Consider the following 17999-nt stretch of genomic DNA (forward strand, 5'->3'; position numbering starts at 1 on the left):
CAAGTCACTTAACCCCACTGCCTTGCAAAAAAGCAAAAAAACACAAACTATAGCAGTCACTGTGGAAAGGACATTTTTCAGAATGATACCAGAAGAGATATTTCATTCAATAAATGGGAAATACTTGTTTCATGGGACAAGTTCAGGGGTGGCTAGATGGTGCAGTGAATAGAGCACCAGCCCTGTAGTCAGGAGTACCTGAGTTCAAATCTGGCCTCAGACACTTAATAATTACCTAGTTGTGTGGCCTTGAGCAAGCCACTTAACCCCATTGCCTTGCCAGAAAAAAAAGAAAAAGTTCAGATAAAACTAAGATCCAATAATCTTAGAAAAGAATTTAAGCAGCTATTTCTGACATATTGATTACAATGACTAAAATCTTCCAAATAAGTGGAAGAAAAAAAGAAAAACCAGCGTCAGCTGAAAGCAGCTTCTACTTACTTGAGAGACTTGACAAATCTGGAGAAAAGATAAGCTGTTCTGCTCCGTACTTTTGGACTAGAATGGCGCAGGCCTCTCTGGTCTAAGAACGCCATCTAGGGGGGGAAACCAAAATGCTTTTAAACTTTTCATGCCCTTGAACAACATGTATTCTGTTATCTGTGGCCATATGATTTATTACAATATAATTACAATTAAGTGCCTAGAAACCAGGGCCCTTCTCTATCCAAATTTCTTCTACACAAAAGCTAGCCCCACATAAGGAGATACTTGTAACCTTGATCATTAGGATACAAGTTACTCGAAGTTTAAAAAGAAAAAAGCAGCTCTGGGCAAACTAGATAAAAACAGTTGAAAGAAACTACTTTGGGAGAAGCTAAAAAGCTTAGATAGCACAATAAAGTAACAAATAAACAGAATTAATGGTACTTACTAGAACACAAGGAATGTGTTGGGGTTCAACGGCAAAAAACTTTTCATATCGAACTATAGTTTCGAAGAACTCTAATGTCACTGATGTATGCTGATAGGCACTGACACCAGATGTTACCAACTGCAGTGGGGGCAAAAAACAGAAACCAGTTAAGAGTTCCACTAGTTCACAGGGAAAAAACTTTTTTTTTTTTATTAAGAAAATAAAACTTCATAATCATCAGTTGAATACTCACAGTTCGTATCATATCCTGCAAAGCAGTAGCTTTTGAAACATCACCTGAGAAGTGGGCACCATGAGACACTGGAAGAGCTTCTGCCAACATATACAGCAATCTTATTGCTACTTCAACTTCCATAAACCTAGTAGCTTGCCAATTCCTGACAAAAAAGAGATGTCAGAGTGATCTACAAAGTCACTCAAGGTACAGTTGCAGTTATTAAATGTCTTAGGAAATATAATGAATAATAAAATATATTTTTGATTATTTTAAAGCAACCTTGGAAGTTTCAGTGTTTTAAACCTAGGAAAACTATTAAGTTATGTTGGATAAATGCCCAATTAAAAGATATCTGTTGATTTTACTATACAAACAGAAAAAGTCAAGGCAGGGGGAAGGTGGATCATTTATCTTGAAATTTTGATATGCACTATATATATATGTAGTGAGATCATTTACTTTAAACAAGTACCACAAAAATATTACAACTTATCTAAAGAAGCAAACAAAAAATACTGACGCAAATATTCAAATGTATGCTTAAAAAGAACAATGCTAAATACCAAAATTATAAGTCAATGGTAACTATGCCTCTCTCCTCAATTTGAAATGCTTTTTGGAGAACAAAGAATTTTCACTTAAGGCAAAAATTAGGTAACATTATCCAATGAAGCTTGCTTTGCCAAATGATACCCTTTACATGTGACCATTTGGTATATATTTTAAAATATCAATTTTGTTTCTTCCAATTGTTTATGTCTATTAGTAACAATACAAATTCCAAATCCAAATGGAGACCTCCAGGGCTAACAATAAAGGTTGTGATGAGCTGATGTATTTGAAATAAGGAACATAATAAAGTGGATACTAGGAGAGTTGAGGAAAAATGGCGTTTTCTTTGCCCCCCCCAGGGGGTTGGCATAGAACACATGACACTGGTCCAGATGTCATGGTCAGGAGAATTCATATCTTAGAACAAAAAGAGGCAGATTTTTGCAAAACAAAGGCCCACAGTGATGTATGAAGTTGCTTGGAGTCAGTGGTGGGAAGTATGTGAAACCAGAACTAAAATCCAAATTTCTAGTTCTCAAGGAAAGACCCTTTCTACCAAGATGCTAGTTCATTATCGTCCCTCAGGCTCTTCTTCCTCTACCTTGTATCCTTAAGATTGTTGTCAATACCAAACCAATCCTAGCCTAGACTAACTAAAGTAAATTTATTATTTCAAACCTTGTTTCTGTTTAAAACACATGTAAGCTTTCAAACTAAAGTCTTGAAAAAACTTACTGTAGCGTAGTGCTAAAAACTCTCCGAACAGAAGCCAGTAACAACTCTGGTGAGACTTGAGCAAGTCGATCCAACAATAATTTCAGTTGTTTTCTATATTCTACAAACATAGCTTCATCTTCACCCTGAAATGATTTTTAAAAATATACACATGAGGGGGGCAGAACCAAGATGGCCAACAAGAGAGCATCCTCTCTTAGACGCTCTCTCATAAAACTTCTAAACTAAGGACTCAATTTTCGAGAGACAGAACCCACAGAGGGACCCAGTGAGGCAGTTCTCCTACTCAAGGTAACCTGGAAAAGAGCAGAAAGGCTCTGCTCCCCCAGGTAGGAAGGGCAGCCCGCCAGAGCAAAAAGAACTTCAGCCTCCCAGAGGCAGCCCCAGGGCGCTGGGAGCCCTGGCTCACAGCAGCAAGAGTTTCCTGACCTACACCCTGGGGAGCACTGGGCACAACTTGGGGGAACAGTGCGGGGGGGGGGGCCCTCTGGCACACAGCTAGCAGCTTGGCCAAAGCAGTCCTGATCCAGGAAACAAGCAACCCCCAGGAATATTACAGCCAAGTTCCAGAACTCCCAAGTCAAAGAGAAAATATTACAAGCAGCCAGAAGGACACAACTCAAATACCATACAGCTGCAACCAGAATCTCACAGGACTTAACAGCCAACTACATGAAAAGCTCGTAGGGCTTGGAATATAATATATCGGAAGGCAAAAGAGCTTGGAATGCAACCGAGAATCAACTACCCAGCAAAGTGGAATGTCCTCTTCCAGGGAAACAGATGGACTTTCAATGAACCAGAGGAATTTCAAACGTTCCTGTTGGAATGGCCAGAGCTGAACAGAAGGTTTGATCCTCAAATACAGGGGCACAGAGATAGAAGGGGAAAATATGAGGGACTTAATGATGATGAACTGCATGTATTCCTGTATAGAAAAAGGACACTGATAATACTCATATGAACAGAAGAGGTAGAAGGAGCTTTTATAGATGAAGCACAGGAGAAAGCTGAATTTGAAGATTAAAAATGGAGTCAATAGAAAAAAAGGGAAATGTAATGGGAGAAAGAAAAAGGAGAAGGGGAATAGGCCAAGATATTTCATAAATAAGATTTTTCTTTATTACAATGAGCTATTGCAATGATATGGAAGCTGGGAAGGCAAGGAGGAATGAGGGAACCTTTGCTCTCATCAGAGGTGGCTAGGAGAGGAAACAGCATATATACACTCAATGGGGTATAGACATCTGGAGTAAGAAGGAGATGGGGGGGACGGGAAGGGGTGGAGATGTGAATGAAGGAGGAGAGGAAGGACCATGGCGGGGAGAGTAGTCAGATATAACACATTTTCTTTTTTACTTCTTGCAAGGGTCTGGGACTAGATGGCCTGTCCAGGGACCATAGGGCCAGGTGGATGCTGGGCTTAAGGGGTGGTATGGGGGCTCAGGGCCTCTTGGCCCCAGGGCCAGGGATCTGTCTGATGCACCAACTCAGCTACCCTACAGCAAAGTCAGAGTGAAAGGACAGAGAAGATATAGTACACGGTAGTAGAGAAATACGAAAGGAGGGAGTTGCGATCAGCAATGGCAAAGGTGGAAAAAATATGGAAGTAACTTTTGTGATGGACTTATCATAAAGAATGTGATCCACCCGCGACACAGAGTTGGTGTTGGAACACAGACTGAAGAACATTTTTTATTATTATTATTTTGGGGGGGCGCAGGGCATATGGGGCTGGGTGGCCTGCCTGGGGCCGCATAGCAGGGTGATCATTGTGTGTCTAAGGCTGGATCCAGACCCAGGTGCTCCTGGCTCAAGGGCCAGTGCTCTGTCCACCACCCAGCCACCCCTACTATTATTACTATTTTATTTTAGGTCTTTTTTTTTTCTTTTTTTGGTTTTTGCAGGGCAGTGGGGTTGGGGTGGCTTGCATGTCACACAGCTGGGTGATTGTTGGGTGTACAGGGCTGGATATGGGCTTGGGTGCTCCTGGCTCCAGGGTTGGTGCTCTGTCCACTGTGCCACCTGGCCATACCTACAATTATTACTATTATATTTTTAATTTTAATTTTTTTCTCTGCCTTTTATCGCTCAAGTGAGTCTATTTTTGGGGGGAGGGGGTATTTTGTTTACTCTTTTTTTTTTTTAGTTTTTGCAAGGCAAATGGGGTTAAGTGGCTTGCCCAAGGCCACACAGCTAGGTAATTATTAAGTGTCTGAGACCAGATTTGAACCCAGGTACTACTGACTCCACGGCCAGTGCTTTATCCTCTGTGCCACCTAGCCGCCCCTAGTTTTGTTTACTCTTAAACAAGAATAATTTATTAATGTATAAAAAACATTGTTTGTACAAAATGAGTAAGTAAATATTAAATAAATATAATGCAAAACAAATTAAAGAAAAACTAACAATTAGGGATCCAAGGAGTTTGAAAAATAGGGGAAGACCCCCCCCTTCTGGCCACATAATAGTATTCAATTTTTCAAATTACATGTAAATTTAGTTTAACATTCATTTTTGTAAGTTTTTGAATTCTATATTTTTCTCCCTACCTCCCCATTCCTCAGGACAGCAAACAATCTGATATGGGTTATACATGTACAATCATGTCAAATATTTCCATTAGTCATATTGTGAGAAGATCAGAAAAAAAAAGGGAAAAGCCATGAGAAAGAAAAAACAAGAAAGTAAAAACAGAATGCTTTGATCTATATTCAGACTCCATAGTTCTTTCTCTTGATGTGGACAGTATTTTCCATCAAGAGTCCTTTAGGAATGTTGTGCCCATCGTTGTACTGCTGAGAAGAACCAAGTCTATCTCAGCTGATCATCGCATAATGTTGTAGTTAAGAGTGTACAATGTTCTTGGTTCCACTAACTTTACTCAGTATCAATTCATGTAAATCTTTCCAGGATTTTTGAAATCTGCCTGCAGGTTATGTCTTATAGCACAATAATATCTCCATTACATTCATGTACTACAACTTTTTTCAGCCATTCCCAGTTGATGATTTGCCACCACAAAAAAAAAACGCAACACCTGACATAGATATTTGTACATGTGGATCCTTCCCCCCTTTTTCTATGATCTCCTTGGGATACAGATCTAATAGTGGTATTGATGTCTCAAAGGGTATACAAAGTTTAATAGCTCTTTGGGCATAATTCAAAATTGCTATGAGAGAAGACTTTATAGGAGGGCAACTTAAAAACAGACAAGGACTCTGAAAGGCAAGAGCTACAAAGGGCATGTACTTCCTATAATAGGGAGGACTAGCACAGCCAGAGTAGTCAAAGGAAAAGCTAATAGTCCCATTTCTATGGAACCTAGATTGGACAAAGACAGTGATACAAAGTAGCCTGAAAAGGGATACTGGAGCCAGACCATGGCGGGCCTGAAATGGCAACATTTTACCAGCAAAAAGAAGCAATAAGAGCCAGTGATGTCATGTTGAGGAAGAAGTGGCCTGCCTGGTCAGAGCTGTCTGTGTCAAAACTGTTTTGGTGGTGATTGGAGGATCAAAGAGAGAAGAGAGAAGCAGGGAAATCATTGAGGAGCAAGAGTACTGGCATGATCCAGACAGGATGTGATGAAGGACTGAATTTAAGTCAATGCCCTTTTTTTTTTTTAGGTTTTTGCAAGGCAAACAGGGTTAAGTGGCTTGCCCAAGGCCACACAGCTAGGTAATTATTAAGTGTCTGAGACTGGATTTGAACCCAGGTACTCCTGACTCCAGGACTGGTGCTTTATCCACTACACCACCTAGCTGCCCCAGTCAATGACTTTTTGAAGAGAGCTTAAGGGAATGGATGTGAAAAAGATTATGGAGACAGGAGCTGACAATTGGTTGGATATATAGTGAAGAATGAAAAGTAAAAAATTAATTCAAGGTTATGAAAAGACTACTCAGGCTATAAAATTATATATAATTTCATTCATTAGCAAAATGGTCTAATAAGACCATAATTTAATTTTCAATTTGTTTTAAAATTACAATAGCATCTTCAGAGCTGGGTCAAGCACATCAATTCTGTCCTTTACTCAAAATTCCAGTGTGCAACTGGAAGCAACTACCAAATAGGGAATCTTATTGGGTAGCCTAGACTGATGAACACATCATTACATCAAAGGAACAAGATTCCAAGGTCAACATACCTATGGAGGATCCTTCACCCTGTGAGTAGAACATTCCACATGTCTAAAAACAACAATGTACATCCCACTCCCATTAAGAGTCCAGACCTTAGTTCATCAGTGTTTGAACCAGATAACAGTTGCATTCGAACTGCTCAAGGCCAAGGACAAAGACCCAAAATGTTACATTATTTAAGGGCATCAATTTATTGTTTAGGCATTTAAGGGCATCAATTGTTTTGCTAAGTTTGAAACAAGATTTTTTTTTTGTCACTACCAATGCAAAATGTTAATCCATTAAAAATACTGAAAATGAAATCTGATGATAATGAAGCTTCAAATTAAATTTTACCTAAATTTCTTGAAGTTAATAAAGATGAAATTGTAATTTCTCACATGCCTTTTCCAGAATTCAAACACTAATCAAACTTAATCTATGGCAATGAGACAAAAAAGTTCCTACACAAATTATTCCTCCAAAGATATTTAAAAAAAAAACTTACCTCATTTTCAAAGTTATATTCTTCATCATAGGTCAATTTTTTCATAACAGCCAACATGATTGCCTATAAAAAAGAATGAAATTTCTTTAAGCCCCTTGTTTAATTCCTTAAATGTTTAAAATTAAAGGTTTTATACATGATTTCAAACTTTTATAAATAATTAAGTTATCATTTTATAAAAATATTCAACAAAAAAGGAGTTTATTCAGCCTTACCTCTACATTAGCTTTTTGTTGATCAGAGAGCACTGTGAGCTATTTAAAAAAAAAAGGCAGTTAATAAAATCATTATCACTTTTTCAGGAAATTTATTTGGTTACTGATTTGTTTCATATTTTTACTTCACCTTCATCTCACTTCATAGTGATGATTACTTCAAAGTAATCAATTACACTTCCTTCCTACCCTAGGAAGCAGTCATATTTTTGTGGACCAAATTCACAAGAAGACCGGCCCTCCCCCATTTCTTGTGAGAAACTTCTTAATATTTAAACAGACTCTAATGCTGATATAGTCAACTGTCAGGCCAAAGTAGAAGTCTTCTCTAATAATGATAATAATGATTTATGTTTAAGAAAGGATTAAGTCAAGTCTACCTTCAGCAAGGTACTAGAATAATACTGAAGTGGAGTTCTCTAGTAAAAGACTTTGAAACAAATCTAATGTGCATAAATAGATCACTAGCCCTGAAGTCAGGAGGATCTAAGTTCAAATCCAGCCTCAGACACTTACTAGCTAAGTGACCTTAGGCAAGTCACTTAACCCTGATTGCCTCCCACCCAGGGCCATTTCTACTCTTCCTGATTCATATCTGGCCACTGGACCCAGATGACCCAGGAAGATAAAGTGAGGCTAGTACTTAGCACAGCTCCCCTCACTCAAATCCAATTCACATGCTTGTCATGGCATCCCCTCCTTAACATTTGGCTGGAAGGTTCTCAATATCATATCTGCGTCAAATGTCTCTCTGTCTCTGTCTCTCTCTATCTCTGTCTCTCTCTCACCTCTTTCCTCCGTTTAAGGAGACCCTGCCTTTATATCTCTCCATTCTGGGCTTTCACTACCACGCACACTCCAGGTTATTTTTTTCCCCTTCCTCTAAGATGCTTTTGTGCACTATCCTTCATTAGAGTGTTAAGTTTCTTGAGGTCAGGAAGTGTCTTTCTGGTTTTTTTGGTGCTCCCAGAATTTAGCACCCTGTCTGACACAAGTAAGCACTTGATAAAAGCTTATTTTCTTGGTAGATACAATTTAAGAATGTTGGGATTAACGATCTACCTTAGAAACCATGCTACTCAGTTTATAAAGTAATTATTTTGGGGGGCATTCTTGAGACTGACCCAAGGTTCGATTTATGGGATGACAAAGACAAGTTAAACAGAATGAAAGGAATAGGTGCATTATGATTGGTGCCATTACAGAAATTACAATCAGTGAAATCACAGATAAGTTGAAGAATTAATGCATTGTTTATAGAAAATCAAAGCCATGTTTGATAGGACTCTTAATGTCTATGAGATATTAACATTTCAAAGTCTAAAACTGGGCAGCTAGGTGGTACAGTAGATAGAGCACTGCCCTAGAGTCAGGAGGACCTGAGTTCAAATGTGACCTCAGACATTTATTACCTAGCTGTGTGACCTTGGACAAGTCATTTAACCCCATTGCCTTGCAAAAAAACAAAAAAATTAAAACAAAACAAAGTCTAAAATTAAATGTGATAATTTCTTTGGCACAGAATTATTTCTGAAATTCAATATTAGCATACCTGTTTCAAAATGTGAAGGTAATCGTAACAAAATCCAATAATGTTAGAGGAGATATCATCATCCTCATGAATTAGTAGCTGTAACATTAGTGCCACTTTTGTTTCAATAGCCTGTAGTGCCTCTTGAGCATTCTTCATATCCCCATTCTTAATCAGTTTAGTCCAGCTGACGATCAGTGACTGCCCCATTCCATTTACTAGCTTAGAAAATCTAGCTAAGAAGTCCACATCTTCTTCCTGTATGTAATTAATATAAGATCATTAATATACTAAATATAATTCAAAGCAACACCAATAAAAAATTATCCTAAACATAGTAGCAATTTTCAAAATCTAAAATATCAGCAATATATTGCTTCAAAAAACAAATGCAAATTTCTTTCATTAGATAAGCACTATTAATAAATTAGTTTCTGGTTTCTATACACTTAATAAATTAGTTTCTAGTTTCTGTATCTTATTAAAAATTAATTGAAATATTCTGCAAAAATATGCTATCTTATTTTTTCCTCTGGCCATGAATATTCTATTTTCATCATTTTAAATAATCAGGTACTCTTCAGTTACTAAGAAAAAGCAGAGAATGAAATGTCAGAAGGAACCTAGATATATAAGAATTAGAAGAAATAATATTGGCAGCATTAGAATAGCACTTGTCTCCTGTAAGCCTCTGAACAGATAAAAAGTTCTCTAAGTCTCTGGGAAAAATCTTTTAAAAGTTAAAAAATATGATTTTGTAACTAATAAGTATTTTTAATTTAGAAAACTTGCCTAAGAATTTTACAATTTCTTATAAGCAACTAGATCAATCAATTACCAGAAATAACATCATGCCACAAATTCAGAGCTAAAAAACATTTTTCAAGGATAAGAAGGCTCAAAAGAAAAGGAAAAATTATAGAATTGAAAGCCTTTTTTAAACTTAAATTTGAAATACCCTTTGAAAAATGGGTCCATGGTAGCACCAAAAACAATGCATGTTAGTTTCTTGCCCTTTCTATTTTTATCTAAATTAAAAGTCTAATAATTATGATCTATAAAATAAATATTTCAGCTTTTCAAAGATCTCCCTCAAGCAATGAAGATCATAGCCCTCAACTTAAAATTGTTTTTAATAGCTGCTGTGGTCAAAAATAAATAAAAGATCTTGTGACCAAGCCTTCTATACTCATTACAAGGCATCTGTCGCTAAGCCCAGAATCAAAGTCTTTCCAACTTGTAGAACTTATATACAGTATTAAAGAATATTTTAAAATCTAGCGTCTCAAATATTCCTGATAAAATCCAGCAGGAAAGGCATCATGATCCAATGAAGAGGGATGTCTCACAACCTAGGTTTTCAGTCATATATACTGCACCTGTTCACTATGAAGAAAATCCCTTAACTTTGGATCTCAGGCAACTAAGACTTAAGTTGAAGAGAAGATGCTGATATGCACTGGCAGATGGGAGTTGCCTCACCTGGAAGCTCCCCAAACTAATACGTACATTAATCCCTATTTCTTTCACAGAGATTATTAAAGTTTCTTAGTGATTTTTATGTAACTGTTTAAGAGTATGTGTTTTAAAACCAATTTCATCTGAGAATGAAATTGTTTTGAAAACACTTCCCTTGTGACTATTAATTTTAATTTAGAAAAAAAAATTGATATCTTATTGTCTGATCTTGCTATCCCTTATACTTAAGGATATGATTTCTCTCTCATCACATTCAATTTGGATCAATGTATATCATGGAAACAATGTAAAGACTGGCAAATTGCCTTCTGCAGGGGGTGGGGAGAGGGAAGTAAAATTAGGGAGAAAAATTGTAAAACTCAAAATAAATAAAATCTTTAAGTACAAAAAAACCCACTTCCCTTGTTTTTGTTAACACTAAGACTAAATAGCCCCAATTAATTGGAATTTATAAATGTCATATACATTTGTTTCTTCAACATCCTGTGTATGTTTCCTAAATATACTTATGGTTGTAATGATGTTAAAGCATGGTGTTTCTTAACTACAAATATTAGACTTAATTTCCTTTACTCACCCATTACAAGTAAGTTTCAAGCCATCTTACTGACCTGTTCAATGCTGAAAAACCCTGCAGACTGTAACACTTGACATAAGGATTCCACTAGTTTCATTTTATCAATCGGGTCCATTCCCTTATTTACAATTTCAAACAAACAGTCACATGCTTCCTCACGGAGAACTTCTATCGACATATGACCTAGCAGCATATTTATAAATCTGAAAAAATAGAACATAATTAGAACATATACAAATTCATGACTCAAAAAACATTTTTTAAACCATAAATTTTGCAAGTTTCAATAAAAAAATATATAACTTACCTATCATTGGCTATCAGGGTCAAATCAATCCAAGAGACATAGGCCCCAACTACTTCAAGGCACTGGCATGTTACCTCCGAATTAGTATACTGATAATTTTGTAAGATTTGGTACCATGATTCCACCAGATTTGGAATGCACTGCTCCCTCATGGTATCTTTTATTAAGGTATTCCTACGAGCTTCCTAGAACAAAAACATTTCAGCAGACATCAAGTTATTAAATTGGGTTCATCTACTCATGAATTCATGATGAAATTTCAAATTGACATGACACATTTTCAGGTTTATTTTCTGTCTCTTAAGATGAAGCTTTGGGGGGGGGGCTGAGCCAAGATGGCAACAAGAAGGGATCGAGTCTTAGGCGCTCTCTGATAAAACTTGAAACTAAGGACTCTAACTAAGCTTTCGAGAGACACTGGGTCCCACAAAGGGACCCAGTGAGGCAGTTCTTCTACTCAAGGTAAATTGGAAAAGAGCAGAAAGGCTCTGCTCCCCGGGATCGGAGGGGCAGGCCACCAGAGCAAAAGAACTTCAGCCTCCTGGAGGCAGCTCCAGGGAGCTGGGAGCCCCAACTCACAGCAGCGGGGGAGTCTCCTGAGCTGCACCCCGGGGAGCACCAGGCACAAAGTGGGGGAACAGCAGGGGACCTGTGCCAGAGCGAGTATGTAGAGCCCAGCCCTCAGGGCACACAGCTAGCAGCTTGGTCTTTCTGGAGCCCAGATCCCGAAACAGAAGCAGGAGGAGCTGGTAAGCAGGAGCCCCCAGGGCATGAGCCCATTGAGCTGAAGGAGGGGAATGAAGAGAAACTGCAGAGCTTTGTCCTCTGCCTCTGGGGCTCTGACCACATTCAGAACCTGATCGCAGTCTAGGCCACCCCCCCCCATAGAAGAGGAGGGCCCCCCCCCACCTCAGCCCCATAGCAGAGGGGGGTGCTTATGGTCATTCACAGACCAGGAGGGAGGACAGAGCCTCACACACTGAGACCCTTGTGGGAGTGTCCCAAAAGCTCAGGAAGCACCCCAAAACCAGGCCCAGGCTGGGAAAATGAGCAAGCAGAGAAATAAGAGGAAGACCACTGAGAAATATTTTGCATATGAGCCCAAGAAGGATCAAAATACTCAGTCTGAAGATGAGGAAGCACAAGCTCCTGATCTAAAGACTCCAACAAAAAAAGAAATTGGGCTCAGGCTATGACAGAGCTCAAAAAAGACTTTGAAAATCAAATGAGGGAGTTGGAAGAAAAACTGGGAAAAGAAAGGAGAGAGATGCAAGAAAAACATGAAAATGAAGTCAGCAGCCTAGTCAAGGAAATCCAAAAGAATGCTGAAGCAAATAGCAGGCTAAAAACCAGCTTAGGTCAAATGGATAAAACAGTTCAAAAAGTTATTGAGGAGAAGAATGCTTTAAAAAAAATTGGCCAGATGGAAAAAGAGATAAGAAAACTCTCTGAGGAGAACAAATCCTTCAGACAAAGAACAGAATTCAGGGAGATCAATGAATTTACTAGAAATCAGGAATCAATACTTCAAAACCAAAAAAATGAAAAATTAGAAGAAAATGTGAAATATCTCATTGAAAAAACAACTGATGTGGAAAACAGACTTAGGAAAAATAATTTAAAAATTATTGGAATATCTGAAAGTCATGATCAGGAAAAGAGCCTTGACATCATTTTCAAAGAATTACTACAGGAAAACTGCCCTGATATTCTAGAAGCAGAGGGCAAAATAGAAATGGAGAGAATCCACCGATCCCCCAGAGAAAGAGATCCCCAAAAACCAACCCCTAGGAATATTATAGCCAAGTTCCAGAACCCCCAAGTCAAAGAGAAAATATTACAAGCAGCCAGGATGACACAGTTCAAATATCATGGAGCTGCAGTCAGGATCACACAGGATTTAGCAGCAACTACATTGGAAGCTCATAGGGCTTGGAATATAATATACCGGAAGGCAAAAGAGCTTAGAATGCAGCCAAGAATCAACTACCCAGCAAGGCTGAATGTCCTCTTCCAGGGAAAAAGATGGACTTTCAATGAACCAGGGGAGTTTCAAATGTTCCTTTTGGAATGGCCACAGCTGAACAGAAGGTTTGATCTTCAGATACAGGACTCAGGTGAAGCATGGAGATTGGAGGAGAGGGGGGGAAATATGAGGGACTTAATGAGGATGAACTGCATGTATTCCTGCATAGAAAAATGACACTGATAACACTCATATGAACCTTCTCCGTTAATAGAGCAGGTAGAGGGAGCTTTTATAGTTGAAGCACAGGAGAAAGCTGAATTTGAAGATAAAATGTGGTGTAAAAAGGGAAATGTAATGGGAGAAAGAAAAAGGAAGGGGAATAGGTCAAGATATTTCATATAATAAGATTTTTTTTATTACAATGAGCTATTGCAACGATATGGAAGGGAGGAGGCAAAGGGGAATGAGGGAACCTTTGCTCTCATCAGAGGTGACTAGGAGAGGAAACAGCTTATATATTCAATGGGATATAGGCATCTGGAGTAAGAAGGGGATGGGAGCAGGGGGAAGGGGTGGGGATGTGAAAAAAGGAGGAGAGGATGGACCACGGGGGGAGAGTGGTCAGATATAACACATTTTCTTTTTTACTTCTTGCAAGGGGCTGAGATTGGAAAGCCTGCCCCGGACCATAGGGTCAGGTGGATGCTGGGCCTAAAGGGTGGTATGGGGGCTCAGAGCTTCTTGGCCCCAGGACCAGGGATCTGTCTGCTGCGCCATTCAGCTACCCTACAGCAGAGTCAGAGTGAAAGGAGAGAGAAAATATAGTACATGGTAGTGGAGAAGTACGAAAGGAGGGAGTTGCGATCAGCAATGGCAACATTGGAAAAACTTTTGCGATGGACTTACTATAAAGAATGCGATCCACCCATGACAGAGTTGTTGGTGTTGGAACAAAGATTGAAGAACATTTTTTTATTATTATTATTTGGGGGAGGGTGCAGGACAAATGGGGCTGGGTGGCCTGCCTGGGGCCACATAGCAGGGTGATCTTTGGGTGTCTGAGGCCAGATTTGGACCCAGGTGCTCCTGGCTCAAGGGGCCAATGCTCTGTCTGCCACCCAGCCACCCCTACTATTATTACCATTTTATTTTATTTTGGGTCTTTTTTTTTTCTTCTTTTTGCTTTTTTGCAAGGCAGTGGGGATCAGGTGGCTTGCATGCCACAGGGCTGGGTTATTGCTGGGTGTACGGGGCTGGATGTGGGCTCGGGTGCTCGTGGCTCCAGAGCTGGTGCTTCATCCATTGCGCCACCTGACTATACCTACAATTATTACTATTATTTTTTTTAATTTTAATTTTTTTCCTCTCCCCTTTACTTTATCGCCCAAGCAAGTCTATATTCATGGGGTGGGGTATTTTGTTTACTCTTAAACAAGAATATTTTATTAATGTAAAAAAAAAATTTGTACAAAATGAGAATAAAAAAAATAAAATAAAATAAATGAAAAAAAAAGATGAAGCTCTGAACATGGCTAATATGAAAATATGTTTTGTAGAACTTCCTGTGTATAATCGATATCATAAGGGGTAAGGGAAGGAGAGGAATTTTTTATAAAATGAAATGTTGAATTTTTTACATGTAATTGGGAAATATTTAACAAAATGCAAATGTATTTTTAAAAATATTAGACTATGAGGCTATTTTGACAGACTTCCCATACCACTATTTTTCTTAATCATCAGCTTGAGACCACAGATTTGCTTAATTCTCTGTATATCCTCTTTCTTTTCTATTTCTCAAGTCAAACTAACACAAAGTGGGACTGCAAATTAGAAAGGAAAACTATAGATAAACCAAGTTAAAAATGCTGTAAGACCTCTACACATTTGAATAGAGATTTTCTGTTTTATAATAGTACTTACACTAACTAAGGTGGGGGGGGGAGACTGTGAGATCATGGAATCCTAGATCTGGAGCTAGAAGATACCTTAGAGGTCTCCAGTTCAGTGATGTCAGAATCAAATAGAAATGGGGGGGGGGGGGTGAAGAAGACATCACTAAACCATATATTAGGATGCCTTGGGGTGCATATTCACATTATATTTTACTACATTTTTATTTATTTTCAAGTTTAAGCTGCACTCAGAAAGTCCAAAGAACAAGTGACAAACTGAGATACAGACTCATATTCTCTAAATCAAAATTCAGCATTCCTTCCACTTCAAAGGAAAAACACTGACCACTGCTTCCCAAACTTTTAAAGAGGATCCCTTTCTCAAGATCTCACATTAGGGGGCGGAGCCAAAATGGCAGCATGAAGGCAGCATTTCCTGAGAATACCCCCCCCAAATCCTAAAAACCAACAAATGATGACTAGCCAAAATTTAGAACCCATAGAAAGATTGAGTGATACATTTTCCCAGTTCAAGATAACTTAGAAGTTCCACAGGAAAGGTGTGCTTCACCAGGACCAGGGGTTGGAAAAAAGCCATAGCCGCAGCTGCAGCAGCAGCAGCACAGCCCAACCCAGCCCAGAGATCACCAGCAATAGCTTGAAGAGGCAAGGAGAGAACTCTGCTACACCAGAATGAGTGAGTAGTGAGGGAGTACCAGACCCAGAATCTACAGTGAGAATCCGGAAAAAGCAGCCTGCACCCCAAGAGGTGCTGAGGAGTCAGGGAAGACTGTGGTGATTTCTCTACTCTCCCTTTAGGTAGGACTCTGCTGTTTGCCTACACTCAGATCCAGGTTGCAGTTTGGGCTTCCATATCAGATAGCAGGATACTCCTTATAGCTCCAGGGCAGAGGGAAATGGGGGGGGGGGGCATCTACATATCAAAACACAGGCTTTATTCCTTGGAGGAATAAAGGTTCCAGTGGGGTGTCTATCCCCCCTCAAAAAACTCCAAAGCCTTGGAAGTGCTGTCTTGGGCTGAGGAAATGAGTAAACAACAGAAAAAGAAGAATATGACCATAGAAAATTACTTTAGTCCCATGGAAGATCAAAACACACTCAGATGATGACAAAAATCGAAGCTTCGATATCCAAAACCTCCAAGAAAAATAGAAAATGAAATGCCTTTCATTCTGTTTAAAAAGGAATTTTTTTACATTAATTGTTGAACTTATTTCATAAAAAAAGCTTTATATAAAGTATTGGTTTGTATTATACATTTTAAAGAGGTTTTTAGTGAAATGTTTTGTATTCAGTTCTATACCCTTCTCCCCCTTCCCCCCCCCAGAAAAATCTTCAACCCTTGCGTAATCATATTTGAAGAGAACATTTTCACTTAGGAGAACATAATGCTTGCTTATATTTTGTGAATAAAATTGTCAAACTCTCATTGAAAAAAAAAGAAAAATAGAAAATGGGTTCAGACTATGGATGGGCTCAAAAAAGACTGAAAATCAATGAAGGGAGATGGAGGAAAAATTGGGAAGAGAAATGAGAGCAATGCAGAAAAATCATGAAAACCAAAAGTTTGGTGAAAGATATACGAAAAATTACTTAAGAAAATAATGTTAAAAACCAGTTTAAGCCTAATAGAAAAAGCAAAACAAAAGGCAAATGAGAAGAATGCATTAAAAAGCAGAATTGGCCAGCTGGAAAAGGAGATAAAAAAGTTCTCAGAAGAAATTAACTTCAAATGCAGAATGGAACTAAATGAAGCTGATGACTTTGCAAGAAATCAGGAAGAAATAAAACTGCCAAAAATGCCAAAAAAATAGAAGAAAATATGAAATCTCATTGGAAAAACAATAGACCTAGGAAACAGATCCAGAAGAAATAAGTTAAAAATTATTGGGCTATCTGAAAGCCACAATCAGAAGAGCCTAGACTTCATTTTTCAAGAAATAATACAGCAAAATTGCCCTGAGATCCTAGAAGCTGAGGGTAAAATAGAAATCAAGAGAATTCACCAGTCACCTCCTGAAAGATCCCAAAAGAAAAACTTCCAGGAATATTATAGCCAAATTCCAAACTCCCAAATCAAAGAGGAAATTCTAAAAGCTGCCATAAACAAACAATTCAACTCCCGAGGCTCCATAGTCAGGATTACAGGATTACACAGGATCTGGCAGCATCTATATATATATATATATATATATATATATATATATATATATATATATATATATATATATATATATATATTAAGGGCTCATAAGGATTGGAATATGATATTCTGGAAAACAAAAGATCTTGGTTTACAACCAAGAATCAACTACCCAGCAAAACTGAACATCCTCTTTCAGGGGAAAAGATGGACTTTCAATGAAACAGGGCACTTTCAGACTTTCCCACTGAAACAACCAGAGCTGAACAGAAGTTTGATCTCCAAGTATAGGACTCAGGTGAACCATGGAGGGGGTAGATGAGAAGGACTAACTATGAGGAACTTAATGATATTGAACTGTTTGTATTCCTGCATGGGAAGAAGATATTGATAACTCATATGAACTTTCTTATTTATAAGAGCTGTTAGAAGGAACATATATAGACAGGACATGGGAAGGAGCAGAATATAATGGTATAATAGAGTAAAAAGAGTCAACGGGTGATAAAGGAAAGTACTAGGAGGAAGGAAAAGGAGATGAAGAAGCAGCTAAGAAATTTCACATAAGTGAAAATGTAAAGGGGGAAGGCAGGGAGGAATGAGTGAGCCTTCATTCTCATCAGAAATGGTTCAGAGAGGAAATAACATACACACTTAATAGGGTGAGGAAATAACATACACACTTAATAGGCTGAGGAACTCTATATTACCCTAGAGAAAAATAAGAAAAGGACAGGATAAGGGTGAATGGGGGAACAGAAGGGGGGAATAGGTGATAGAAGAGTGGGAAGATCGTAGAATGAGAGTGTGGACAAATAGGTACAGCTAGTAATAAAAACTGAG

General features: G+C 38.4%; 1 protein-coding gene across 2 annotated transcripts in view; it reads right to left on the reverse strand.

Moving 5' to 3' along the window:
- The window catches only part of XPOT (exportin for tRNA), a 47961-nt gene that overhangs the window by 15228 nt on the left and 14734 nt on the right, over nucleotides 1-17999 (reverse strand). For both annotated transcript variants that reach the window (XM_074226223.1, XM_074226222.1), the window contains exons 7-15: nucleotides 11129-11313; nucleotides 10856-11024; nucleotides 8787-9023; nucleotides 7235-7273; nucleotides 7020-7082; nucleotides 2382-2506; nucleotides 1110-1254; nucleotides 875-994; nucleotides 442-536 (exon numbers count right to left, since the gene is read on the reverse strand). In XM_074226223.1, coding sequence (XP_074082324.1) covers nucleotides 442-536; nucleotides 875-994; nucleotides 1110-1254; nucleotides 2382-2506; nucleotides 7020-7082; nucleotides 7235-7273; nucleotides 8787-9023; nucleotides 10856-11024; nucleotides 11129-11313 — 1178 coding nt within the window. The remainder of the gene's footprint in view (nucleotides 1-441; nucleotides 537-874; nucleotides 995-1109; nucleotides 1255-2381; nucleotides 2507-7019; nucleotides 7083-7234; nucleotides 7274-8786; nucleotides 9024-10855; nucleotides 11025-11128; nucleotides 11314-17999) is intronic.

This window comes from Macrotis lagotis, chromosome 2 (assembly GCF_037893015.1).
Source record: "Macrotis lagotis isolate mMagLag1 chromosome 2, bilby.v1.9.chrom.fasta, whole genome shotgun sequence".
In the NCBI taxonomy this organism is placed as follows: domain Eukaryota; kingdom Metazoa; phylum Chordata; class Mammalia; order Peramelemorphia; family Peramelidae; genus Macrotis; species Macrotis lagotis.